General features: G+C 39.7%; 1 protein-coding gene across 1 annotated transcript in view; it reads right to left on the minus strand.

The window, feature by feature from the left end:
• Positions 1 to 1,106: 1,106 nt before the first annotated feature.
• Positions 1,107 to 27,951, minus strand: part of CCSER1 (coiled-coil serine rich protein 1) — a gene marked incomplete at its 3' end in the record, with an annotated part of 317,033 nt that continues 290,188 nt past the window's right edge. The window contains exon 5 of the mRNA XM_017863078.1: positions 1,107 to 1,227. Coding sequence (XP_017718567.1) covers positions 1,107 to 1,227 — 121 coding nt within the window. The remainder of the gene's footprint in view (positions 1,228 to 27,951) is intronic.

Consider the following 27,951-nt stretch of genomic DNA (forward strand, 5'->3'; position numbering starts at 1 on the left):
GGGGAAGAATCTGCCTAAGGCCTGGATTCCTAACCACTGAGTTATACTGCCTCTCAATAGCACAGCCAGAACAAATAACATAAAATAAAATTAAGTAGGTAAAAAATCATTTAAAATAAGAAATAAAGATACATACATTATATTTTAGTATTTAAATGTTTACGATTTAAATATAATAAAGAATTCTGACTTTTAAAATTAACAGTGATAATATTACCTATATTGAATATCCATTATCTTGACAACTCATCTATCTCTGCCTTCTTTTATCAATATCACCAATATGTCAATTGTGGAATCACCTTTCCCCTCCAAATTTCATTCTATGTTCCAGGGCTTGTCATGCAACAACAAATTATCTAGCCAATCACCACCAAATACTTTCGGATATAGCGATTGTTTCAGAAGTGCCATGTCAAACAAGCCAAGCTAGTCAAAGCCAATCCAATGACACTCAAATCTGGGTTATTTTTGCTTTGATTAAAAGGAATGAGAAATTACCTCCTTTCACTGGATTTGTGGAGACAATGAAAATCAATCCCAGTTGCTGCTGAAGGCAGCAATATCACCACTAGAGGATCCTCCCAGAAAATGAAAACCCCAGACAAAAGAGTCAAGCAAAAAGATGTAGATAGAGAGAATGACCCTTGATGATATCATTTGAGAACCAAAACTGTACTTGAAGAAATTGCTATCTTTGTACTTTATAAATTACATGAGCCGATAACCACCAGCACTCTTGATTCTTTTTTCTGAAACCAGTTAACATTTGGCTTCTGTCATTGACAAACAAGAGTCTTGCGTTAATCACTATCTTGGCATTTATACTGTGTTGTCATATGTTCACACCTATCTTTTAATTCTCGAAATAATAGTGTGAGGTACGTAGGATATAAACAATTTCCATTTGATAGTACCATCATTAAGATCACAATTGAAGACAGAAGTTATTCATTGAGACAATATAGTATAGATTATTTTTTAACACACAAAATGTATTTCTTCTTTCTTTACACTAATATTAACACATTTATTATAAATCACATTTTCTTATCAGTTATCTAATTGATTTTACAAGGCCTTGAAAAATTAAATGAACAACTCACTGTTTGGAAGGCTCAGGAAATTTTGGTTCTTCTCTTTTCTTCATTTCTATTGTTGGTTCCATAGGAGTAAGAACTACTGCAGCACATGAGACGACAGAGTGATATGAGTCCTCCCGGCAAACTGTTTGTTCAAAAAAAACCAAGGAATTGTAAATGTCAAAATTATTTATGAACTAGTCTCACTTCTCCTTTTTCCCCTTTCTATATTTAGTCTAACAAAAGATCTAATTCTACTAAAACATTGATTATTAAATTATCCTTAAATATTTTCTGCTCTAAGTCTTTTCACTCACTGGCTATATGACCTTGGGCAATTTTTCTTTTTTAAAGCCCAGGATGGAAAAGGTATTGCCAACAGTTTATATTCCTTTTCTAAAAAAGCTTTTCATCCAAGAATGAAAAGTGCACAAGTTATACATATACAGTTAAATGAATCTTTGCAACATGACCACACCTGCTAAGTCAGCATCAAGATCAATAAACAGTGCATCACCAGCACCCTAAATCCTCCTGTGGTACCCCTTCCCAAACACTACTGTAGCCTCTGAACTTAACCACTATCATCATTTATAGAACCATAAAGAAGTTTTGCCTATTTCTGACCTTTATACAAACAGGATCATATTCTTTTGGGAGCATATTTTTTTATTGTTTTTTTTGTTTTGTTTTTTGAGATGGAGTCTCGCTCTGTCGCCCAGGGTGGAGTGCAGTGGCACGATCTTGGCTCACTGCAACCTCCGCCTCCCAAGTTCAAGGGATTCTCCTGCATCAGTCTCCCGAGTAGCTGGGATTACAGGCACCGGCCATCATGCTGGCTAATTTTTGTATTTTTAGTAGAGACGGGGTTTCACCAGGTTGGCCAGGCTGGTCTTGAACTTCTGACCTCGTGATCCGCCTGCCTCAGTCTCCGAGAGTGCTGGGATTACAGGCATGAGCCACCGCACCAGGCCCTTTTTTTTTTTGAGAAGGAGTCTCGCTCTGTCACCCAGGCTGGAGTGCAGTGGCGTGATCTCAGCTTAATGCAACCTCTGCCTCCCAGGTTCAAGTGATTCTCCTGCCTCAGCCTCCCGAGTAGCTAGGACTACAGGCGCGTCCTACGACGCCCAGCTAATTTTTGTATTTTTTAGTAGAGACAAAGTTTCACCATGTTGGCCAGGATGGTCTCAATCTCCTGATCTCATGATCCGCCCAACTCCACCTCCCAAAGTGCTGGGATTACAGGCGTGAGCCACCGCACCTGGCCCAAGCATATTCTTTTTTGCGTTTTTTATTTCATTCAATGTGTGCTTATAAGATTCATCTATGTCTAGTAGTAGCTGGTTCATTCTCATAGCTGTGTGGCTTTCCACTGGTGAATATACCACGATTTCTTTATACATTTCATTAATAATGAACACAAGCTACTTTCAGTTTGGGGCTATTTCAATTGTCTATGAACATTCTAGTACTTTTTTAAACAGTGCACAAACACATTTATATTGAAAAAAATATCAAGAAGCTGTAATCATTTCTAGGATATAGTCATGTTTTATGTTCTGCTTTAGTAGCTACTGCCAAATACAACTCAGAACTGTCTGTACTAATTTGCATTGCCAACAATAGAGAAAGAGTTCCAGTTGTTCCACATCCACACCAACACTTGGTTTTGTCACTTTTTTCTTATTAAAGTTTTAATATTGTATTAATTTTCTATTGCAGCATAAAAAATTAATACAAACTTAGCAGCTTAAAACAACATCCATTAATAGAGATCAGAAGTCCAGATGGGTTCAACTGTGTTCCCTGATTAGGGTCTTACAAGGCCAAAATCAAGGTATCAATGAGTCTGGGCTCTTATCTAATGTCTCTGTGTGAAGAATCCACTTCCAGACTTACTCAAGTTAACAGAGTTGACTTCCTTCCAGTAGCAGGATTCGAGTCTCCTTTTACCTTGCTAGCTGTTGTGTCTAGGGACCACTCTGAGCTTCTAGGGCTACTCACAGGTTCATGGCCTATGGCCCATCCATCTCAGTAGTGGGGAACATCCTTCACATTGAAGCCCTCTTGTGCTTTAAATATCTCTGATTTCTTCTTCTGCTACCAACTAGGGAAAAAAAATTCTTTCTGCTTTTAAAGGGCTCATGTGATTAGGTTAGGCCTACCCAGATTATCTCCTTTTTGATTAACTCAAAGTCAACTTATTAGTAGCCTTAATTACATCTGCAAAATCCCTTTTGCCAACTAACAATCACAGCAGTGATGCCCTATCATCTTCCCAGTGAAGAAAAATTAAGGGCTGGAGTCACGTGTCATCTTAGAATTCTGCCTACCAAAGCCGTTCTTTTAAGTGTATAGTGGTATGGCATTGTAACTTCAATTTATGTATTTCTGATAATGAATGAAATTGAATATATATAGTGTATATTCAGTCCTCTTTTACATGGCTCTAATATGCAAAAATTTCAGTTACATGGTTTAGTTAAATAACACCAGTCACCCCCCAAAAACAGGGTTCAAATTGCAGTTCACATGGTATACCAACTGTGAGTAATTGTATAAAGTACAAACTTCTTTAGTAGCACTTCAGTACACAAATCACTATGTAAATAAAAGAGGTACATCATGATCAGTGACACACACATCACTTCTTTCAAATTCTGTCAATTATTGATAACTAGGCATTACTTACTCAGTTCAAGCACATAAATCATAATGTGTAGTTGCATTGCTTCCTTGTCTCCTCGTGACAAATTTATGTGACATTTTATAAAAAATAGACAATGTAAGGAAAAAATTTGCCAATGAAAATGAAAGTAGAGAAAATAAAAACTGATAGTGAAACCCCGTCTCTACTTAAAATACAAAAAATTAGCCAGGCATGGTGGCATGCATGTGTAGTCCCAATTATTTGGGAGGCTGAGGCAGGAGAATTGCTTAAACCTAAGAGGCTGAGGTTGCAGTGAGCCGAGATCAGGCCACTGCACTGCAGTCTGGGCGACAAAGTGAGACTCCGTCTCAAAAAAATAAAAAGAAAAAAAAAAAAACACGGAAAGTGCTGGCTGGGCACGGTGGTTCACACCTGTAATCCCAGCACTTTGGGAGGCAGAGGTGGGCAGATCACGAGGTTAAGAGACTAAGACCATTCTGGCCAACATGGTGAAAGCCTGTCTCTAATAAAAATACAAAAACTAGCTGGACCTGGTGGCATGTGCCTGTAATCCCAGCTACTCAGGAGGCTGAGGCAGGAGAATTACTTGATCCAGGGAGTCGGAGGTTGCTGCGAGCCAAGATCGCGCCACTGCCCTCTAGCCTGGCCACAGGGTGAGACTCCATCTCAAAAACAAAATGGATACTGCTAGAAGTGATATTTGAATCAAATAAAAAAAAAAAAATGGAGTGTGACAAACAGGAACAGTCAAGTTTTAATTACTCCATTATTTAATTTTACTTATAAAGTTAATTTTAATAATGTATAAAAAATTTTGGCCGGGCACGGTGGCTCAAGCCTGTAATCCCAGCACTTTGGGAGGCCAAGGCGGGCGGATCACAAGGTCAGGAGATCCTGGCTAACACGGTGAAACTCCGTCTCTACTAAAAAATACAATACAAAAAACTACGCGGGGCCGAGGTGGCGGGTGCCTGTAAGTCCCAGCTAGGCGGGGAGGCTGAGGCAGGAGAATGGGCGTAAACCCGGGAGGCCGAGCTTGCAGTGAGCTGAGATCAGGCCCCACTGCACAGCAGCTCCACGCCGGGCCACAGAGCCGAGACTCTGTCCCAAAAAAAAAAAAAAAAAAAAAAAAAAAAATTTCCATTACTCCATACATTTTATAAAGGTAAATTTTATGGAACAGCAGACAATTATAACATAATGCAATGTAAAAAACATGAGACAGTGTCAAGCCATTCCATATTCAAACAGATTTGCAGCATCCATGGGTTGAAAAATCAATGATACATTTTTCACGATTATTTCCAACCATAGATATAAATAACAGTTTGAGGCAACAACATAAAAAGCTATATGCTAAATTTGCTCTTCTGTGAAAAGAATTTTTGTTGTTAATGTATTGCATGAAGTGCAGAATATTCCGTCTTAGGCTTCTGTCACTAGAGAGCATCAGAGCAAGGCTAACTGTAAAATGAAAGTGCCCATTTATTTCTAGACAGATGAGGCCTTTTGGCCAAGATCAGGGTCACTTAACAACTACTGGAACTGCACCTAGTAGAAGTCAGTTGTCAGTTAATAAGAAAAGGATGATTCAGGCCTGAGAAACCAATGTTTAATTATAGGTTTCAAAAGAAGAAAAAATACGTGATAGTCACAAAAACTGCTCATCCTAAAACTTGGTTCTAAGCACTAGTCTTATTTATTTCTAGATAGTCATTAAATATATAAACACCAAAATGAACAAGGCTTCCAGGGACCACTCATTCAGAGATCTGCAAACCTCAGGGCAGAGTAGAAATCATTTTTAGCTTTGAAATGAAGTAGTCTGACCTTGTCACGTAACCTTTTATTACACCACAAAAACTATGCTATTATAGGAAATGACTTTCTATTATTGCTGTATCCCTAAAATGTTTCTTTCAGATTCATAACAAACTGAGATACAAAATCTAAACACTAAAATTTTAAACTACTACTTTTCTCCAGTTTGGCTACATCAAAATAATTTTATTTAATTACTGAATTTCAATCATTGTTTTATTTTTTAGTTTATAAAATCATTGCTAAAGCATAAAAAAGCAATATATTTTATATGTTAATAAATTTCACAAAACTACCAAAGATTCACCAGAAGAGGCATTTTTGCCTTTCATGCAAAATTAAAACATTTAAATGACTGAAAGTGCCTAGAGCGGTTATAAGTAATGTGTCTTTGATATTCTTGTATTATATTTTATTTATATATATTTATTACATTTGAGATCACCACTCCAGTTCACCAAAATAGTTTACTATCAATCGGCAAATTGCAGCCTTAAAAAAGAGAATTTGCTTTTGACTTGGTAGAGTGTTCACTTTTCCATTTTCTGTTCCAAATATCCAGGATCCATGTATCTACCATGGAACAACCCACTGAGAAAGCTTAACCTAGCAAAAGAATAAATTATTTAACAAACATTTAAATGACATGATAGACACAATTCTGCACTAACTGTGCATTGACTCTTACTGTATTGTTTTTACCCTTCAGAAAAGTTCTATGGCATAAGTATTATTATTACTGCCATTGCACTTTTCAAGTTCACACAGTTTGAGTATAGAAAACCCCAAATTTGATCTATCTGTCACTAGTCCTCATGCTATTGAACATACTTCATGCTGATTCTCATTTAAACATATCAAGTGCTCTGAAGTACTAGTGTAAATGTAATAGTTTATCTTTTTCAATTGTTTATATTCAATAATATTCCTACATCTGAATTCTTTATTGTAAGAAAAACTGTGAAACCATCAAGCAGTTTGTTAGTACAACCATATTACTTAACATTGTATTTTGAACAGCCATATTATTTAAGGCTAGTATCATCTTGAGATTTTTTTAAGATGTGAAAGAATTGCATAGAAATTATCAATATCCTAAAGTAAAACTTCTGAAAATTAATTCATATCAGAACATACCACAATTTTGACTCATCATAAAAATACTTTGGGTTCTAAGTTCTGTCCTTCAAAATGACTTACAACAATGTATTTTCTATTGTTCCAATAGAATGGAGGATTTCACATTCTCAATGGAGAATGAGTGTTTTGCATTCGTTCTCCCATTAGTAAACTATGAATAATCTTTCACTTGGGTTGTGGTGATGATTAAATGAATTAATGCATGTAAAGTGCTTAGTATAATGTCAGGAAAATGATATTCTTTTAAAATGTTAGCAATAATTATTTATAACTGTTTTACTTTACAAGACGGTGTCTTATTATTTGCCCAAGCTGGAGTCTAGTGGCTATTCATAGGTGCAATCATGATGCACTACCCCTCAAAGTCCCGGGCTCAAGCGATCCTCCTGCCTCAGCCTCCTGAGTAGCTGGGACTACAGGTATATGCCACCACACCTGGCTGATTTTTTGTTGTTGTTTGTTTGTTTTTTATGTCAACTTGGCTAGGCTACAAGCCCCAATTATTCAAACACTAACCCAAGTGTTGCTGTGAAAGTATCTTCTCTACATGTAAAGTCCATAGTCTGTTAGCTTTAAGTGATATTATCTTAGGTAATCTGGATGGGTCTGAGTTAATCAGTTAAAAAAAGCTTAAAGCAGAGTTGAGGCTTCCTGAAGATAGAAATCCTACCCTTGTCAAAAGTTCCCTCCTGCTCTACCTGATAGTCAGCTCTACATATTTTGGACTTACCTAACCAGTCCCCAAAATCACATACGTTGATTACTTGTTATAAAAACAAATAGACAAAATAAACTTCTTTATATCTTTTACTGACTTGTTTCTCTGGTTGATAAATACGTAAGTTAACAATGACATTTTGGTATTAAATATCAGTTTTAGTGAACCAGTAAATATTTCCTTTTAGTGCCTATACAAAGTTTTTTGATGAAATAGTATTAATCCAGAATTGAAAGAATTGAAAAGAAGCAGTTAAAAGTCATTGATCATGACTGTAAATAGCACACACCGAGCAAAAGCAGGCATATATATTCATTCCTTAGTAGCATTAATTGAACTATTCCATATCCAGACACTAGTAGGTGCTGAACTTGTGAAGATAAAACACAAAACATTTGTCTTGCAGTAACTTAAAGTGTAGTAGGAGATGATAGCATTTAGAAAGTGTAATCATAGAAGCCAGCCAAGTAAAGTAACTGGCAGGATGAAAACAGTAGAACTGCTGCAGTCTTGTTCACTCCTGTTACTTAGTAGAGTGCCAGGCACTAAAAAGGCACTCAATAATATTTGGTAAATGAATGAGAGACTGAAGAAAAACCAAGTGAGGCATGGGGGAAACGAAAAGGTGCTAGCCAAGCATAGGAAAAAGTGTGCTAAAAGGCAATGAGATATGGGAAAATGTTATATATATTGATAAATAGAAATAATTCAATGTGGTTGGGGCCTAGATAAGACACAAGAAGCTGAAGAAGACTGAGCTGGAGACATAGATCACTGACAATACCTTAAACACCTTCTAAGCAACTTAAAAACATTAGTATTTGATCCTAAAGTTAATGGGAATTGATATCAATCATTAAACAAAGAGCAACATGATCAGCTTTATATATTTTAAAAAATAGCCTGGGCAACACCTAAGTGCAGGAACAAGATTGAGTGAAACCACTGACAGCACTATTGAAATAAACAAAATGAGAAATGATGAGGGCTCCTTATTATTTGAAGTAGCAGTGTAGTGGACAAGAGGGGAAAAAGTCGAGTGCAGAGTATTCAGAAATGTTAACACTTCTGTTTCAAATATATAGTCACAGTCTATATCTACTTATTTGCTTTATTAAGATGAAATACAATTCTCCGTACATTACAAAATCAGAAAACACAGTGACAGTACAGATGGGTATGAGAGAACAGCCATCCAAAGAAGAAAGCAAAGACCTTCAAATTATTAGGAGACAATTTAGTTTACAATTTAAATTTAAAAATATTCTGTACAACCATATTATTTAAGGCTAATATCATCTTGAGACATTTGTTAAGATGTGAAGGAATTGCATATAAATTGTCAATATCCTAAAGTAAAAACTTCTTTAAAAATAACACAGAAAACAGATGAAAATAAGTATACCCTGGAAACTCAGACAAAACTACAAAGTGTAAATGAAAATATTAAATTTGGTCAGGCTTACCTCACATCATCCAAATTCCGGTAATTTTGTTGCTGTGTGCCAACAGTACCCTTTCATTTTATGACAGATGGTTGGAATATATCAGGTCTATTATAATTGAAATTGCATATTTTCAAGCCATTTAATCTCAATTTTTTTCTTGCCTTAGCTTTTGAGTAGCTCTTTTCACAAATATTTTGTTGATAAATTTTTTTCTAGAATAAAAGTGAAACCTCACAAGTGATAGAAAAAACTAGCAAAATTATGAATTCCATTTATAAGGTTACCGATCTTATTAAAACTCAAAACACTTTAGTATATTTGGGGCTGGCAAAACAGTGTCCTTCATTTCAAACATAAGCTGACATCGCCAATGATGTTCTTGAATGTCGAACATGAAACAAGCATTTATAAAGTCCCTACTAATTGTAAAGTTAAAAATATTATGAATAAAGTGTCATTTATTTTAATAAACAGAAAATTAAGTTAAAATGTTGTCATTAGGGTGGGCACTAATCCAGTATGACTGGTGCCCTTTTAAGAAGAAGAGATTATGACACAGACAGACACAGTGGAAAAAACATCTGAAGACACAGAAAAAAGCAATCTAGAAACCAAAAAGAGAGGCCTCAGGAGAAATCAACTCTGCGGACACACTGAATTTGAACTTCTAGACTCCAGAACTGTGAGATAATAAATGTTTGTTGTTAACGTCACCAAGACAATAATACCTTTTGTTATGCCAGTCCTAGCAAACTAATTTAAAGAGCATTTTAGGGGGAGGACTAGAGAATTACTTTTACTAATATTAATAATTAAATAAAAAGATCTCAGAGTTCTAGTCGAAACTCCCGCCTAATGGCTGAATCTACATTTTTACTACTCCTATCCTCTCCCATTCCAAATATCTCTGACAGATGTCCAGTTCATCCTTCAATAATTCTAATGCTGGAAAATGTTACCTTGTCATTATGGTTCCCTCCTTCCCAATGTGACCTAAGTTTTTAGGGTATTTAAAACTAGATTGTGTAGAGTTGTATGAATTTGCATGTGTTTATATCTATATATATGTACACACACATACATACACTATCCATATCTATATATGTACACACATGCACACACGTATGCATATATTACATATATAATACATACTTTAAACACATACATATGTTTAAAACATGCATACAATAGACAGCATCAGAAAGAACAGAATAATAAACAATTATTATTGCTGATAAACTAGATATTAAAAACTTTATCAGCATTTTCTCCATTGCATAGCCACCCTTTAGAGCAGAAGACGTTACCTAGGTTAAGTGTTTTTCAAGCTTCCATAAAAAGTGATGTGTAAGAACTGTAGCACCACTGGAAGTCTGTGAAGTCCTTCATCACTGACACAAATTCCACACATAATATTAGAATGGCATCAACATCTGTAGTCTGCTCCTTCTAAGTAGTTCACATGAGAAGGTTTATGACTTGTTCATTAAAGATTTCATTTTAATATTGGCAGGACCATTAAAACTTACTGTGGCAAGGCCGGGCATGGTGGCTCACACCTGTAATCCCAGCAATATGGGGAGCCAAGGTGGGTGGATCACCCGAGGTCAGGAGTTCGAGACCAGCCTGGCCAAAAGGGTGAAACTCTGCCTCTATTCAAAACAAAAAAAAAATTAGCCAGGCATGGCATATAGACATGGCACATGTCTATAGTCCCAGTTGCTCAGGAGCTGAGGCAGGAGAATCACTTGAACCTGGAAAGTGGAGGTTGTAGTAAGCTGAGATGGTGCCACTGCACTCCAGCCTGGGCAACAGAGCAAGATTCCATCGCAAAAAAAAAAAAAAAAAAAAAAAAAACTGATTGTGACAAGACTCTATTTTCTCAAGATGGCAGCACCAATATACATTCTGATGGCGGCAGTGGTCCATGTGGTGTGGTAGCTGTGAAGATGCTGGTTGCAGTGTGGGAGGTGTAGCTGGGGCTGTGCACTCCATGGAGTAGGTAAGAGGAGGAACTCTTGGGAGCCCAGGAATTCCCCTGACCTCAGCAGGCTCCCACTGTCTGAAATTTCCTTGAATCTGGTGCCTGCTCCAATTTTGGAGCAAAGTTGTGACAAAGCCTGGGCACTGCCATGACCCTGCTGGGTGTACACATGCTCAGTGTGGCACCAACACGCCAGAACCCTGCTGCCTCGAGCCCCTCTGGACTTTGGGTGCTGATAAGCATGGAAGGGAGGCAAAGGAGAGGCCTACGGGAAGGTTGGCACAGGTCTGCAGGCTGTGGATGGCAGGTTGATGACAGCAGAAAGCACACAGGCTCCTGGGTGGAAAGAGGTGGGTCCCTGGTGAAGCCTCACCTTTATGCTGGGGATGGCCTGAAGCCTGGGTGCCAGGCTGCCAATTGCGTGGAGCAGAGTGAAAATTATGGTGCTTTTTCCAGGTCCAGCCGTGGACCAATCAGCACACACTTCCTCCTCTTTGAAGCCCATAAAACCCTGGACTCAGCCAGACTTGCAGAGACATTGGGAAAACCTGCCTGTGGGCTGGAGCTACCCACTGTGGGACTTCTCTCAGCTGAGAGCTGAACAGACCTCTGGATGACCTGCCTGTAGAAAGAAGCTACCCACTTCAGGTCTCTTGAGAGCTGTAGTGTAGCCCAATAAAACACCTCTTTGCCTTGCTTACCTTCCAGTTGTCCGTGTACCTCATTCTTCCTGGAAACAAGACAAGTACTTGGGGCCTGCTGAATGGCACAAACAGGGCTGAAACATGCCCCCCAGTCACCATGTTGCAAGCACGAGAACAGAAGAAGAAAGAAGAGAGAAAAGAGAACGAGAGAAGAGCTGTGGCCCTTTGGGGAGTTCAGCTCTAGGAGTTCCCTGAGCCAGGGCTCTTACACCCTATTTGGGGCTCTGCAGTTCCTGGGATCTCCAAGCTGCTGGGTGATGCCTGCAGTGGTGCCTGCAGTGGAAGTCACTTGTGGCACACCTGGTCAAGCCATAGCCTCACAGGGAACCAGCGCCTATGCCAACACCTGGAGCTGCCCGCCAGCCCCAGCCAGTGTGCCTTGTTGTACACAGTGGCCAGACCCTGCCATCACTTGCTTACACACTCCTCACCATTTCATGCCTGGCTCACCATTGGCAGGCATCGGATCTGAGCCAGTAGTACAAGACAAGTGAAGACTGCCAGGCCAAGTGAGCAAATCAACTCCAGTGATCCTGAGCAAAACTCAGGCAAAGACACCACCAGCCACAGAGATTTATAGCTGGAAAAGCAACACTCTGAGGATCCTATGACATTTTGGGGGGCTCATCCAGGATCTGCAGAAGGGTTAGTAAAAGCAACCTTGCTGCTTTCTGTCCTTTTTTTGGGAATCCCTCAACTCCACAATAACCAAACTGAAAGAAAAATGCCATGCCTTTGCTAGCCAGTTAAAAGTGACTAGCATAGCTGCTGGCCTTAAGACATGAGGACAGGCTTTCTGGGGAGGACACTGCCAATCCCCCATCACCCTGGGGTGTTGGAAATGTTGGCTTTGTTCCAATCCAGTTTCCCTTCACAGAGGTCTAGCCATCATGTGGGATCAGAAGGAGGTCCTGGGGCAACTGAGGATATCTGGTTAGGCTACATCTCAGTGTTATCCAAAGGCCTCTGAACTAACTCTAGTCCCCAACTGCCTATTAGAGTGTCAGCACTAGGACCTCCAGTCTTTCCTTTCATTCTTCCTTTCTTTCATGGCTGTCGTGGCTCCTACCTCTTCTTTATATACAATGATAAGGGTGTTGTTTCAAAGTACAGAGATAATAATACTGGGTAGAATAAGCACTTGGCTTGGTCATCAGAAGTGCAAATCAGAACAATGTGATGTCTATCTAAATCAGAACAATGTGATGTCTATCTATTCTTAGAAGCAAGAAAGATGTAACAATTGAGAGTTTTATTTCCCCTGTTGAAGGAATCCATTTGCACAGGGCAAAAGATTTTTCCCCAGGCACCTTCCCCTCCCCTGAAGTTAAATCATCCTTTTGGGAGGCATCTTGTTAGGCCAGGTCCCCAATTCCCAAGACTCCCTTTTTTTCCCTTGTTTGCAGAGGACCTGGTCCCACAGCTTCACCTGCTTATAGGAAGGAAGCAAGAGATGGGCTGCCCCACCAGTTACTGGCTGCAATTTGGTGAGGGCCACTAATTTAATGGGTCTGTACACTATCCTGAGGCATTTTTTTGTTGTTGTTGTCCCAAGTTTAGTTTTGAGGCCCTAGAAAGGAAAACTAGATGTGAGAGATCCAAAGGCACATGACAGTGAAGTTTACAGGGCACAGCGCAGGTGAGCTTCACTAATTCCTGCCTATTAGGCCCTCCTGCATCGTGGATGGAGATCATGCTCCCACCCATGGAATAGATAAGGTCTAGGGAACTCAAAGGTTACCAGAAGCAGGAGGATTAGGCACCATATAGGTGAGTGTGACTATTCCTGTCAGGTATGCCTCCCCACTTCATGGGTGAAGTCACACTTGCACACACGGTCAACACCTACAAAGATCACTGGGACTCAGGGATATAAGGTCAGAGTAAAGAAAAAGATGCCCTTTTTTCTTCCCCTCACCTACCCTGGGTATTCACTGTGAAGAGAAAGGAACAAAGGGATGCTTTTCACCCCTCTTTCCCCATGGGTAACCAACCATCTTCAACCTGCACTCCTCTTGACTGCATCCTGAATCACTGAGACCCCTTTGACCCTCAGACTCTGGAGAGAAGAAAAATGACCTTTTCCTCCTCTGTTCTCTCTTCCAGAAGGGTAAACAACCATCTTTAACCTATATACCTCTAGAGTGTATCCTGAATCTCTGGGACTCCTTGACCCTCAGACTCTGGAGAAAATCTGCCTTATATTCATGTGCACAAAGGTGTGGCTGAATTATATTCTGCAGGAAGAAGCATGGCCTCAGAAATGAAGCATTAATTTTAATAACATTCTGCAGCTGGAACTTTTCTATAAACATGAGGGCAAATGGTTCAAGGCCCCACATGTGCACACTTTCTTTAACTTGCAGGGAAGTCCGGACCTTTGCCAACATAGTAGGATTGATTCTGCCCTCCTGGTGGCCATTTCAGAAAAGGCTGCAAGGGGTAATCCCAGGGAAATAGAGAAGGAAACCCCAGAAGTACCTCCATTGGAGGAATCATCTCCTTCCACTTGCCTTATCCAGGTTCTCTCTAAGTTTGCCCCATCCTAGAAATCTTAGTTTTAGGCACTTTGCCCCTACAACAGGTTGGCAAATATAGTCTCATTAAGGTTCAAATTTGCTTTTCTCTACAGAACTTAAGGCAGATTAAGGAAATCTTGGCAAGTTTTCAAATGACCCTGACATTTGCATATAGAGGCTTTCCAGAACTTAACCAAAGTATTTTAACTCTTCTGGAAGAACATTATGTTACTTTTGAATCAGATCCTGACTACCGTCAAAAAGCAGGCCACCCTGAAAGCAGCAGATAATTTGGGGGATGAGCATTGTATGTCATATAGTGCCAGGGAAAGGAAGAAGTCTTATCCAATTAGAAGAATAGTGGTACCATTGGAGGATCATAAATGGAACACCAATGATGAAATGGGAGAATGGAAGAGGAATCACTCTCAGGTGTGCATACGGGAGGGCTTATGAAGGACTAGGACTAAGCTTCTTAATTACTCCAAGCTATACATGATAGAAAAGGGATTCAATGAGAACCCCACTGCCTTCCTGGAAATGCTAAAAGGGGTCTTGGTAAAGCACACCTCTCTCTCTCTTGATTCAGTTGAGGGATAACTGATCCTGAAGGATAAGTTTATTACTCAGGCAGCCCCAGACATCAGGGTGAAGCTGCAAAAGTAGGCTGTAGGACCAGAGAGTACTTTAGAGAACCTACTGAAATTGGCCACCATGGTCTTTTATAATAGGGATCAGGAGGAAATCCCCCAAAAAAATGAAACAAAAGAAAAAGCAGAGGCTCTAATTGACTCCTTGCAGGTTCACAAACCCCAGAGTCCCCTAGATGTACCTGTTAACTGCTACAAATGTGGCAAGCCAAGGCACTTCAGGAAAGACTGCCCAGGCAACATGAGAAAGCCACCTCAACCCTGTCCAATAGGTAATGGAGATCACTGGAGGGAAGACTATCCCCAGAGACAAAGGTCACCAGGTCCAGAGCTAGTCTCTCAAATGGTCCAGCAGGACTCACACATCCCAGGGCTCTTCTCCCTGGCTCTGGTGGTCCAGACCACCATTACATTCCAGGAGCCCAGGGTGAGTCTGGAAGTTGAAGGGAGGAAAGGGGACCTCCTCCTGGACACTGAAGCAGGCCTTTAAGTTCTCTGCTCCAATCCAGGCACTCCCTACTCTCTTAGCATGACCATAAGGGGTGTCTCAGGAAAGCCTTTAACCCAATATTTTTCCCAACCCCTTAGTTGTAGTTGGGAGGACCTCTTGTTTACTCACGCTTTCTAATCATGCCAGAAAGTCCAACTCCTCTCTTGGTCAGGGATTATTTTGGCTTGTATGGGAACCACTATCCTCATGGCTTCAGGACAGACTCTTTTTCTCCCCCTCATAGATACCAGTATTAACACAGAAGTCTGGGCAACTCCAGGGAAAATTGGCTGAGCCACAACTGCCACACCGGTCTGGATCCACTTTAAGCATCTTACCTCCTTCCCTAACCAGAGACAATATCCTCTGAAACCAGAAGTTAGGAAATGACTAGAAACCATCATTGATAACTTGAAGATGCAGGGCCTTCTCAAACCCTGTAACAACGCTTGTAATACCCTGATATTGGGGATACAAAAACCCAACAGGGACTGGAGACTGGTTCAAGGCCTCTGCCTCATTAATGAGGCTGTGGTCCCAATTCATCTGGTGTTTCCCAATTCCTATAACCTGCTAACTCAAATACCTGAGGGAACTAAATGGTTCACAGTCCTGGATCTAAAATATTCCTTTTTCCTGCATACTGTTACACTTCAACTCCCAGTATTTGTTTGCATTCAAGAATTCCTCCAACTAGGCCACCCAGTTAACCTGGACAGTGTTACCTCAGGAATTCTGAGACAGCCCCATCTGTTTGAGAAGGTGTGTCAAAAGATCTCTCTGAGTTCCTTTATCCTCAGGTTAAAGTTTTACAACATGTATACATTCTCCTTTGTGCCCCAACTCTGAGGAAATCTCTCAGGGAGGCCGTAAGGCTCTTCTTAATTTTCTGGATAACAGGATATGAGGTCTCAAAATTTAAGGCTCAGCTCTGTCAGACTTCAATGAAGTACCTAGGTCTAGTCTTGTCAGAGGGGACCCAGGCACTAGGTGAAGAAAGGATCAAGCCCATGTCCTTCTTTCCCCTCCTCAAAACCCTCAAGCAACTGAGGGGATTCTTGGGCATTACAGGATTCTGCAGGTATGGATACTTGGTACTGTGAAATAGCTTGTCCCTTATATCACCTAATAAGGAGACTCAGGCAGCTAAGATCCACTCCCTAACTTGGGAACCACAGGCTAAAAGGGGCTTTGACCAATTAAAACAAATCTTGCTTGAGGTACCAGCCCTTAGCCTTCCCAGTGAGGAGATATTCAATCTTTATGTCTCAGAAAGGAAGAGAATGGCCATGCAAGTTGTAACCCAGGCCTGAGGTCCAGCCTAGCAGCCCACAGGGTACCTAAGGAAGGAGCTGGATTTGATAGCTAAAGAATGGCCAGCCTGCCATTGCCGGCATTTCCAGTGGTAGCTTGACTAGTACCAGAGGTATTAAGTTAACCATGGGGAATAACTTAACTGTTTATATGCCATATAATGTGGCAGGACTGCTGTCTTCCAAGGGGAGTCTCTGGCTAGCAGACAACCACCTACTCAAATATCAAGCTCTGCTATTAGAGGGATCTGTAGTATAGTTAAGAACCTGTCTCTCCCTAAACTCAGCCACCTTCCTCCCAGAGGAAGCTGGGGAGCTTGAACAGGACTATGAATAGATAGTAGTGCAAACCTATACAGCTGGAGAGGACCTCAAATACAGACAGAAGTTCCTTTGTAGAGCAAGGGGTCCATAAGGCAGGGTATGCAATAGTTACCCTGAATGACATTATCAAGAGTACGCCTCTCTCCTCAGGCACAAATACTCAACTAGATGAGCTAATTGCCCTCATGAGGGCACTTGAATTAAGCAAGAGGAAAGCAGTTAACATTTATACTGATTCTAAGTATGCTTTCCTAGTCCTCCATGCCAATGCCACTATCTGGAAAGAGACGAACTTCCTCACAGCCAATGGATCTCCCATTAAATGCCATCAGGAAATTAACAGACTATTATCTGTGGTGTTCCTTCTATGGAAAGTGGTAGTAATACATTGTAAAGGCCACCAAAAGGGGATGGATAAAATAGCCAAAAGCAATAAGCTGGCAGAGCAAGCAGCCAAATCGGCAGCAAGAGGGCCCCATGTATCTGATCCACTTGAGGCCCTCTGATATGGGAGTGCTCCATAAAAGAAATGAAACCTCAGTATACCTCTGCAGAGATAGAATGGGCTGTGTCTTGGGGATACACACTTCAGTCCTCAGGATGGCTGCAATTAGAGGACAGTAAGCTTCATCTACCAGCTTCCAGCCAACAGAAAGTTCTTAAAAAAATCCTCCACCAAGTCTTTTAGGCTAAGGATAAAACCTGTAAGGATAAAATCTGCCAAGTGCTCAAAGGTTGTTCTCAGGTAAAATTCTGCTAAAAATGATCAAACAGGTTGTTAATGCTTGTGAGACTTGCCTCAAAAATAATCCACTCAGTCAACGGCTTCTCCCCTGGAACCCAAAAGATGACAGTCTACCTCAGGGAAGACTGGCAGATGGATTTCACCCATATGCCAAGGACAAGGGGCATCCAGTACCTCCTAGTATGGGTAGATACCTTCACTAACTGGGTAGAAGCATTTCCATGATGAACAGAAAAAGGCTCTGAGGTGATAAAAACACTAATTAATGAAATAATTCCTTACATTGGACTTCCTAAGTACCTTCAGAGCAATAATGACCCCTTGTTCAAGGCAGCTGTTACCGAGGGGGTATCAAAGGCAACAAGCATACAATACTGTCTTCATTGTGCTTGGAGACCACAATCCTCAGGAAAGGTAGAAAAGACAAATGAGATTATTAAAAGGCACCTCAGAAAACTGTCTCAAGACACTCATATTCCCTGGATTACTCTTTTCTCCATAGCCCTACTATGTGTTAGAAATACCCTTTCTGAGCTAGATTTAAGTCCCTTCAAAATGGTGTATGGACAGCCTTTTCTCACCAATGATTTCTTGTGAGACCAAAAAAGCTCTGATTTAATTAAACATATAACTTCTTTGGCCATTTCCAACAGGAAATGCAACAACTATCAGAGGCCCAATCTCATGAATAGGACCACTTCTATTCAACCCAGGGGATTTAGTACTGGTAAAAGCACTTGCTTCCCTTTCTCTCTCTCTAGTCCCAGAATGGGGGTGAGGGCTTACTCTGTACTTCTTTCTACTCCTACGGAAGTAAAGGTCACTGAAATAGATTCTTGGATTCATTATGCTTTAGTAAAAGACCAGGGAACTGATGGAATTTCCTCTGTTGACCTAAGATAGCACCCAAAGTACAAGAGTGAAGAAATCAGGGATCTCAAACTAACAATCAGAAAAGATAAGTACTAACAACCAACCCTCCATGGATACCCTATGCTTACTGTTCTTGCTTTTGTTCTGTTCCTCACCATAAGGCATCTTTGTCAAGGCCCCTTTATTCCTGAACTCCCTACTGCCATAAACAGTAATTTCTCTTTTAAAGCTTAGCTGCCCCCATACAAGATTTATTTCACAAAGGTGAAACAGCTCTAGCCACAACATTATTTTCAGAATGATTAGTCTATTTTACTTCTTATTTGTGTTATCTCTAGCACTAGGTACTTTCCTTCACATTCTCAACCTCCTTGTAAAGTTATTTCTTCTCACCTTGAGACCGTCACACTCCAAGTGGTCATACAACTGGAGCCTTGGATAATGGCTCCATTCTACCAGGGACCCTCAGAGGCCTCTGAGAGAGATCTGACTGCTGTTTTCCCCAAAACAATGTCCCCTGTCAGCATGAAGCAGTTAAGAGCAGTCATCACCCCTATCCTAACAGCAGTTAGATGTACCTCTTCAGAAGGGGGATTGATGGCAACAGTGGCCTGTGTGGAGCAGCCACTGTGAAGATGCCAGCTACAATGAGGGAAGCACAGTCAGGACTGTACACTCCATGGAGCCAGCAGGAGCTAGGAACAGACAAAAACCTCACCCCTTCCAAGTTGGAGGGGCAGAGCCCCACCCTCCTTGGTGAAGATGCAGCCACCCAGCTGTGACTGTGGACCCTGGCATCCCTACACTCTCTGGGAAGCCTCTCTGCCCCTGGAGGCTTAGAAGTGGCATTCCCACTATCTGACCTCTCCCCACTCTCGTGCCTGCTCTGATTTCGGAGCAAAGTTGTTGCCAAGTCTGAGAACTGTTATGACCCAGCCAGGTGTGTACACACTCAGGGTGGTGCTGATACGCTAGCTTCCTGCTGCCTCAGCCTTCTTCGGATTCTCAGAGGGACAGAGGCCAAGGAAGGGCTATGGGTAGCTCAGCACAAGCTTGCATGCACTCCTCGGCACAAACAGCCTGGGCACTATGGGTGTTATGAATGGCAGGTTGATGGAAGCAGGAGGAAGTCAGGTTCCTGGGCAGAAAAGCGTGGATCCCCAGTGAAGCCTCACCTTGAATCTGGGAGTGGCTTGAAACCTGGGAACTGGGCTGCCAGTTTTGCAAACTGGAGTGAGAATTTATTGTGCTTCTTCCAGGCCTGCCCATGACCACCCATGAACCCATCAGCACTCACTTCCTCTCCTGTGAAGTCCATAATAGCCCCAGACTCAGCCAGACTCAAAGAAACGTTGGGATGGCCTGCCTGCAGAGGAGATGATACCCACTGTGGGTATCCTCTCAGCTGGGAGCTAGGCAGACATTGGGATGACCTGCCTGCAGACAGGAGCTATCCACATTGGGTCTCCTTCCAGCTGAGAGCTGAGCAGATGTCAGGGTGACCTGCCTGTGAAGAGGAGCTATCCACTGTGGTTTCCCTCCCAGCTGAGAGGTGAACAGACATCGGGACAATCTGCCTGCAGAAATGAGCTACCAACTTCAGGTCTCCTGAGAGTTGTACTGTATAGTTCAGTAAAGCACCTCTTTGCCTTGTTCACCCTCCAGTTGTCTGCATACCTCATTCTTCCTGGATGCAGGACAAGAATTCAGGACCTGCCTAATGGAGGGACTGAAGGAGCTGTAACACAAACAGGGTTGAAACACGTCCCTCCTCTCACCACGTTGTGAGCATGAGAAGAAGAAAAGAGAAAAGAAAGAAGGAGAGAAGAGCTGCTGACCTTCTCTCCTTCTCTCTTGTGGCCCAGTATCAAACTATACACTTGTAAAGAGCATTTATAATTAACAACTTAAATAGATTTTGATTCCCCAGGCAGACTTTCATTAAATTTGGTACCTAAATGATACAGAAAAAAAATTATGGACATAAGTGCCACAAAGATTTGTCCACATGTTATGTGTATGTGGAATTTATGAATGAAGATTTCTCCAGGCTTACTCCTTCAAGGCAAGGACCCCAAGTCTTTCTAATGCTTTTTCTATATAAAGTTACATGAATGACTAGTCTGTAACTGTTTTTGTTTCAATTAAAGGATGATGTTTATCTGTGATGATTATTAGTCAGTGATCAGTTTCATGACGAATAACAAGTGTCTGTAAATACCATTTTGGAACTGTTATATTAGATTCCAATATAATAAATGTCATGCGTTCACTGTAAATTATGTTTGTTAAACCTCAGAAATGAGACTTCAAGGGACATGTGTTCTTATTTTCAGTTAAAGGTTGGTTGAGAAATTATAGTTGCCCATAATTTTTCACCCTTTTAATAAAGGTATTGTTGAAATACTGTATGTACATAAAACATGAGTTTTTAATATTCAAATTTTGATATATAGACTATTTCTGTCTTGAATTATTGATGGCAAAATGTGTGACAAGATAAAATAAAATGAGATATATTATTATCAGAAAATGTCCTTAACAATACTAACCTGCCATTACAGAATATGACATCACAGTAACAGCAGCATTATCATTTACCATGGGAAGTGTAATTATTAACAAACAGAAGCCAAAATGCACTCTTATTATATAGTGGATGCTAACGACACCAAAGAAATTTGAAATATGACATTTTGACAAGTTGGCAAAACCAACTATAAATAGTTATGGGACAAACTAAAATAGCTGTGAGAAAATGACAACTTTGTAAAATTGTTATGAAGGTGGCACAGGGTCAATGCTTCAAATGGGTGGGTGCATTCTAGCTTCCCCCTTACTTATCTTCTTTCTTTGACATATTGAAAAAGAACAAAGAATGGCAGTAAGACATTATTAAAGCATGAAGAATGCGCTCTCTGGCCATAGTACTATATTGTGTTATGGATTGATTCTGGCTTTTAAAGTAACTGTTATTTTACCTCAGTATGCCAGTATAATTCCGTACCACTTCTGAATCTCAAAAGATAAAATGAAGCAGGAAATTTCATACATTCTAGGAAGCAATGTATTTTCTCTGTTAATAACTTTATAGTGGCCGGGCACGGTGGCTCAAGCCTGTAATCCCAGCACTTTGGGAGGCCGAGACGGGCGGATCACGAGGCCAGGAGATCGAGACCATCCTGGTGAACATGGGGAAACACCGTCTCTACTAAAAAAATACAAAAAACTAGCCAGGCGAGGTGGCAGGCGCCTGTAGTCCCAGCTACTCGGGAGGCTGAGGCAGGAGAATGGCATAAACCCGGGAGGCGGAGCTTGCAGTGAGCTGAGATCCGGCCACTGCACTCCAGCCTGGGTGACAGAGCGAGACTCCATCTCAAAAAATAATAATAACAATAACTTTATAATATTTTTTACCTCCTCCCCCCTCAAGCCTAGCCAATAGACAGTTGTCCCAAAACACTAATTCACAAATTCGACACGCTAAATAATATTTAATTATATTATCAGCATGCATACTCTAAAAAGTCATTATAATAAAGTTTAATCTTCCCAAAGATTATATTTATATGTGTCTGTATTACTGTATTGTATGTTTGTATAAACTATATGTATATGTGTGCATTCATTATCAAGTACCAATAACCTCCTCTATTTTCTGAAATTTAAACCTCATGAAGGCAGGGGCTAAAACAGCACCTAGTATATTCGGCTTTGAATAAGCAATTTTTGGACGAATTGCTCTCGCTTAATGACTTCAATCTTTATTAATGTATGAAAAAATCATATTTTATATGCTTATAATAGAAATGAAGCCAATTAAAAATAGAAAACACATTTTATCCTTTAGCAAACAAAATAATCCCACATGTTCTACCTTATGCAGTAGTCCCCCTTATCCATGGCTTTGATTTCTGCATTTTCAGTTACTCACATTCAACTTCAGTCCAAAAATATTAAATGTAAAATTCCAGAAATAAGCAATTCATCAATTTCAAATTGCACCCTATTCTGAGCAGCGTGATAAAATCTCATGCTGTCCTGCTCTGTCCCACCCAGGATGTGAGTCATCCCTGTGTTCAGTGTATCCACCCTCTCTATACTACCTGCCCATTCGTCACTTAATAAATATCTCAGTTACCTAATTGACTATGGTAGTATCTCAGTGCTTCTGTTCCAATAACCCTTATTTTACTTAATAATGGCCCCAAAGCACAAGAGTAATGATGCTGGCAATTCAGATATACCAAAGAGAAGCTGTAAAATGCTCCCTTTAAGTGAAAAGGTGAACCTTCTTGACTTACTAAGGAAACAAAAAAATCACATGCTGAGGTTCCTAAGATCCGTGGTAAGAATGAATCTTCTCTCCATAAAAGTGAATCTTATATTGTTATAACTTTTCTATTTTATTATTGTTGTTGTTAATCTCTTACTGTGCCTAATTAAGTCAAACTTTATCATAGATATGGATGCCTAGGAAAAAATATGGTTTGTATAGGGTTAGAACTATCAGCATGTTCAGACATCCACTGGGGGTCTTACATCCACTGGGGGTCTTAGAATGTATTCCCTGAGGATAAGGGGGGATTACTGTATTTGGGTAAGAACTGAGACCTTGTGCAGCAATACCACTTAACTGGACCAAAGACCGGCACTCTGTCTGTCAGCAAAATCCCCTCCCAGTAATTCCCTCCCAGGAAGATAAAACTACATGCCAATAAATAATTCACTGTTTGCTTCAGGAAATATACATTAAATATTTCTGGGTAAATACTGATTTTGTATGAGCTAACGGATTACTTATCAGGAGAACTATTTGTTTACATGAACCAAGGGCTCATTTATCAGCACATCGTCAAAACTTGCCTCAATTCTTGCTTTCCTGTGTCTACCAATTCTGAACTATTAGATGACAAAATTACCACAATCCAATCAAGTTCTCCAATTCAATTCAATGTTTCTCCAAAACACTTAAAACCATTTGATCCCAGATATTCAAACCTATAAATCTCTTTCCTCAACTTCTCTTGAGGCATTCTGAAAATTCTGTCAAAGTAGAGTATTCCCTGTTGCAGTAAGTTTAATAAATTGAGCTTTACTTGATCAATAGGTTTTCCTGGTGGTCTTTGGGGACAATAGACAATCCTTGAGTTCACCAGTAAAAACCATTGATTGCTATGGCTTAGTGCCCTCAACATGTAAGCATGGAGTTCTCCTGAGGCCACCTCAGGCCTCCTCAGGGGTTTCTCTGACAGTGACAGTGAAGTAGATCCTGTATTAAGTCTGATCTCTGATTTTTTTTGTTGAGTTTCCAATTTATTTTAGCTCTTAAGAATGATGACCCCCCTCTTTGTGAGATCTTTTGATCATCTGATGAGAATTTAAGACTCCCCGTTGGTGGAAATCTGCCTTATTACTAACAAAAAACTGGCTGTTCTTCTTGATTGTGTTCATCTGTTTTCTTTTGTGAGTAATATAGAGATTAGTGCATAGGGCTGAGGGTAATCAGAGTTTCCACCAGACTGAAATGTGTGCCATCCCAGAGAACTAACAAGTAAACTGTCTTGTTACATAACAGTCATACAAGACAAACTTTGCCTTAGGGCAACTATCCAAAACTTATAAGAACTTTCCTCAGCTAGTCTTGCTTTATTCAGAACAGTTTAATTGTAGATTTACCACATCTATAATCATTGATCCATCAGAGATTAATTATTTCTTGTGTTTTCTATTAAACACAGCCAACTATTATGTCCAGGAGCACAGATACAAGGTACTTCTGAACCCTCCCAAGTTTGTCTCTTACATGCAATACAATCACATTATCAATCAATTCAAGTGTTATCATTCCAAATGGCATAGTAGCAACACAGACAATGCTATAGACTGAATCGTATCACCACCCCCAAATTCTTATGTTGAAGTGTTAACCCCCAATGTGATGGTATTTGGAGACAGGGCCCTTGGAAGATAATCAAGTGTAGACAAGGTCACAAAGGTGGGGTTCTCATGGTAGAATTAGTGCCCTTAAAAAACAGACACCAGAGAGATTGTTCTTTCTTTTCTCTACCATATGAAGACACGGCAAAAACGTGGCCATCTACAAGCCAGGAAGACAGCCGTTAGCAGCAATGGACCATGCTGGCACCTTGATCTTAAAATTCTAGTCTTCAGAACTGTGAGAAAATAAATATCTATTGTTTAAGCCACTTAGTCTATGCTATTTTGTTATGGCAAGATGAACTAAAAAAGGCAATAATACAGGCAACTTTGAGGAATTTTAACACAAGCAGAGAGAGAAAAATTCCAAGTATTCAGGTGTCTAGATTTTCTTGGGTGATGAAGCAGCCAAAAGAAACTCTGATTCTAAAATTATCTTCTTAAAGGATTCCTTGGCTACGCTGAAAAATTTCAAACTATCTTTCAGATCCTCCCAAAATACCACTTAAATTTAACTTATGGCCTTTATGCCCCTTTTTGTGCTCCCTTATCCCTTGTGCATTCATTACCTTGAACTGTTATCTTTTCTGACCCTACTATCATTTTTTTTTTCTAGTCAGAAGAAAACCCTCGAAGCTAAATTGCCTCTTAAAGTTAAAGATCTCTGAGAATAGGGCAAGTGTCTTCTTTTAAGGAACTTAAATTTTAAGCCCTGGTCTTGTTATGAGGTAAGAGTGATTATTTAAGACTTTCTGAAGCTCAGACAGAATAGAAAGATATTCACAGAGAAATTTAAAATATTTGAACTCAAAATAAAATGAGTTGCTTGTGTTAAAAACCTTGATAAACTAAGCTGGGGAAAGTCGTGAAGGAAGGGTTCTCATGCACAAAGTGGTAATAAAAAGAACAATCACAAAAAACTGCAAAACCCACAACACTGCACAAAGCCTACCCCACCCTTACATAAAAAAATAATTCTGCAAGTACTTTTGCCCACCAACTGCCTGTCCAACTTTTGACTGGAGCCATGTTTGCTATTGATTCTGGTAGCCAAGGATAATTATCTCAAAACAATTATGTAATCCTCCTAGTTTTTCCTTTAAAAGCCATTGCCTTTCTTTACCTCCCTGAATATATACATAGTTTACTATGGCATATATTTCTCATGTCAGTGTCCATTTCTGAATAAGCATCATTGGCTTTTAGACAGTCTCTCTGTGTCTTTTATTTAGGTAGACAGAATAGAAACATGTTTACAGAGAAATTTAAAATATTCCTAAGGACTAGATGCAGTGGGCTCATACCTGTAACCCCAATATTTTGGGAAGTTGAGACAGGAGGATTTCTTGAGCCCAGGCATTAGAGACCAGCCTGGGCAATTAACCAAGACACTGTCTCTACAAAAAGTAAAAAAACTAGCCAGGCATAGTGGCACACTACTGTAGCCCCAGCTACTCAAGAGGTTGAGTTGGGATGATTACTTGAGCCCAGGAGCTCAAGGCTGCAGTGAGCTATAATAATCATGCCACTGCACTCCATCCAGCCTAGGTGACAAAGCAAGATCCTGTCTCTAAAACAATAAAATAAAATAATAAAACATTACTAGGAAGATATAATCTAGTACTCCTGGGTCTATATCAATTGTTTCATAGGCTATATGCTCAGGAAAAGAAAAATAATTGTTTTAACAAATAGAAAAGATCTTAAGGGTGAAATAAAATACTCCAAGGTGCATAGAAAAAGTAAAAGGTTTAGAACATCTGTACTGTGAAAGAAGATGTTTTGGAGGCTATCCCCAAACTCATTCCTGTGAACACAAACTGCACTCTAATCCAGTCCAGGAAGCAAAGAAAGGATTAGTCTATTGAAGACTTTAGGGATAGATTCTTCCATATTAGATAGTATCTGGAGGTAAATACTGAAGCAGAAGTTACTCCAGTTTGCCCTGTACATTTTTTAGTAAATTTCTTTAAGCCAGAATTAGGAGACACAGAAGCAAAATATCTAAGGAGACAATTTGGAAAAGCCTTGGAAGACAGCAGAATGAGACTAAGAATAAACTTGATTTCTAACTCCAGTCAATAAGGATCAAGATAGGGATGTATTAGAAGTATAGCCTTTTGCAAATTAATTAAGAATATTTTACAGTTGTTAAAAATAGTCTTTTAAGATATATCCTTTCAAAATTTCTATTATAACAACAATAACCTAAATGATATAGAAATAAAATTAGAAATGCATGTGTTTACTACTAAGGCTGTTGTTTTGTTTTTTTGTTTTTTTTCCTTTTGGAGACAGAATCTTGCTCGGTCGCCTAGGCTAGAGTGCAGTGGTGTGATCTCAGCTCACTGAAACTTCCGCCTCCTGGGCTCAAGTGACTCTCCTGCCTCAGCACCCCCGAGTAGCTGGGACCACAGTCACGCACCACCACGCCTGGCTAAATTTCCTATCTTTTATTAGTGACGGGGTTTCACCATCTTAATCAGGCCTGTCTCGAACTCCTGACCTTGTGATCTACCCGCCTCAGCCTCCCAAAGTGCTGGGATTACAGGCATGAGCCATCATGCCCGGCCAAAGCTTTTTAAAAAAAATGAATAATAGCATAATAGCAGCCAGTTTAAAAAAATCACAAATAGTATAAAAACTGTTGTTTCTCATTTCCAATATGCTTATATAGATCAATTAATTCACTATCTGCATTGTGCTAAATAAGAATACAATTTTTTAAATGATTCAGAATCAAAGGCAATCAAGTTCTCTGACAGTAAGTACATAGATAGATAGAAGATATCAAAGGAATCTGTAAATTCTTTAATGACATCATCAGTTTTGATTAATGTCAAGGATGCTGATCTACCATAACATATCCTGTTTTCCTTCAATAAATCTTCGTGTATGTATGTACCCACATTTTTTAGATTAGACTTTATTATTATGTCAGTAAAACAGTTTCAGAAATATGTTGTCCAAGTGCATGACTTAGCATTTCCTTTACTTTTTCCAAATTTGTATCTTTGCATTATTGCCCTATTATAGTACTCATCAAGTTTTGTTTTGTTTTGTTTTTTGGTAAATCACCTTAACAGTGTTATTTATAATCCTGTTCTTTTATAGTATACAGAAATTCACCAATATTTGGCAGCATAAGAACAAAAGTGAAACTATAAAATAATGAATGAATGAGTCTTTGAAAGGATCTTAGTCAAAATGTGATGATCCTTAAAATAAAATTACTCCATTAATTGTTTTACCCTATTAATAGCAATGAATCTCTTAATTTATATAAGCATTGCTATCTATATCATTAACCATAAGTTTTATACTCCTAAAATTGTGCAAAGACCAAGTCTGATTTCTTAAGAGAAACAAAAAATGCCACTGCCTTAGTAATAACATCAATGATGTAACACCTAAAATGTATTGACTTTTCTGTATCAAGTATAGCAATAAGCTTTTTCAATATGCTATTTCTTTAATTTCACAATAACTTTACCAGAAAAATATTATTGCATTTTACAGAACTGTAGAG

This window comes from Rhinopithecus bieti, unplaced genomic scaffold (genome assembly GCF_001698545.2).
Source record: "Rhinopithecus bieti isolate Rb0 unplaced genomic scaffold, ASM169854v2 scaffold_67854, whole genome shotgun sequence".
NCBI lineage: Eukaryota > Metazoa > Chordata > Mammalia > Primates > Cercopithecidae > Rhinopithecus > Rhinopithecus bieti.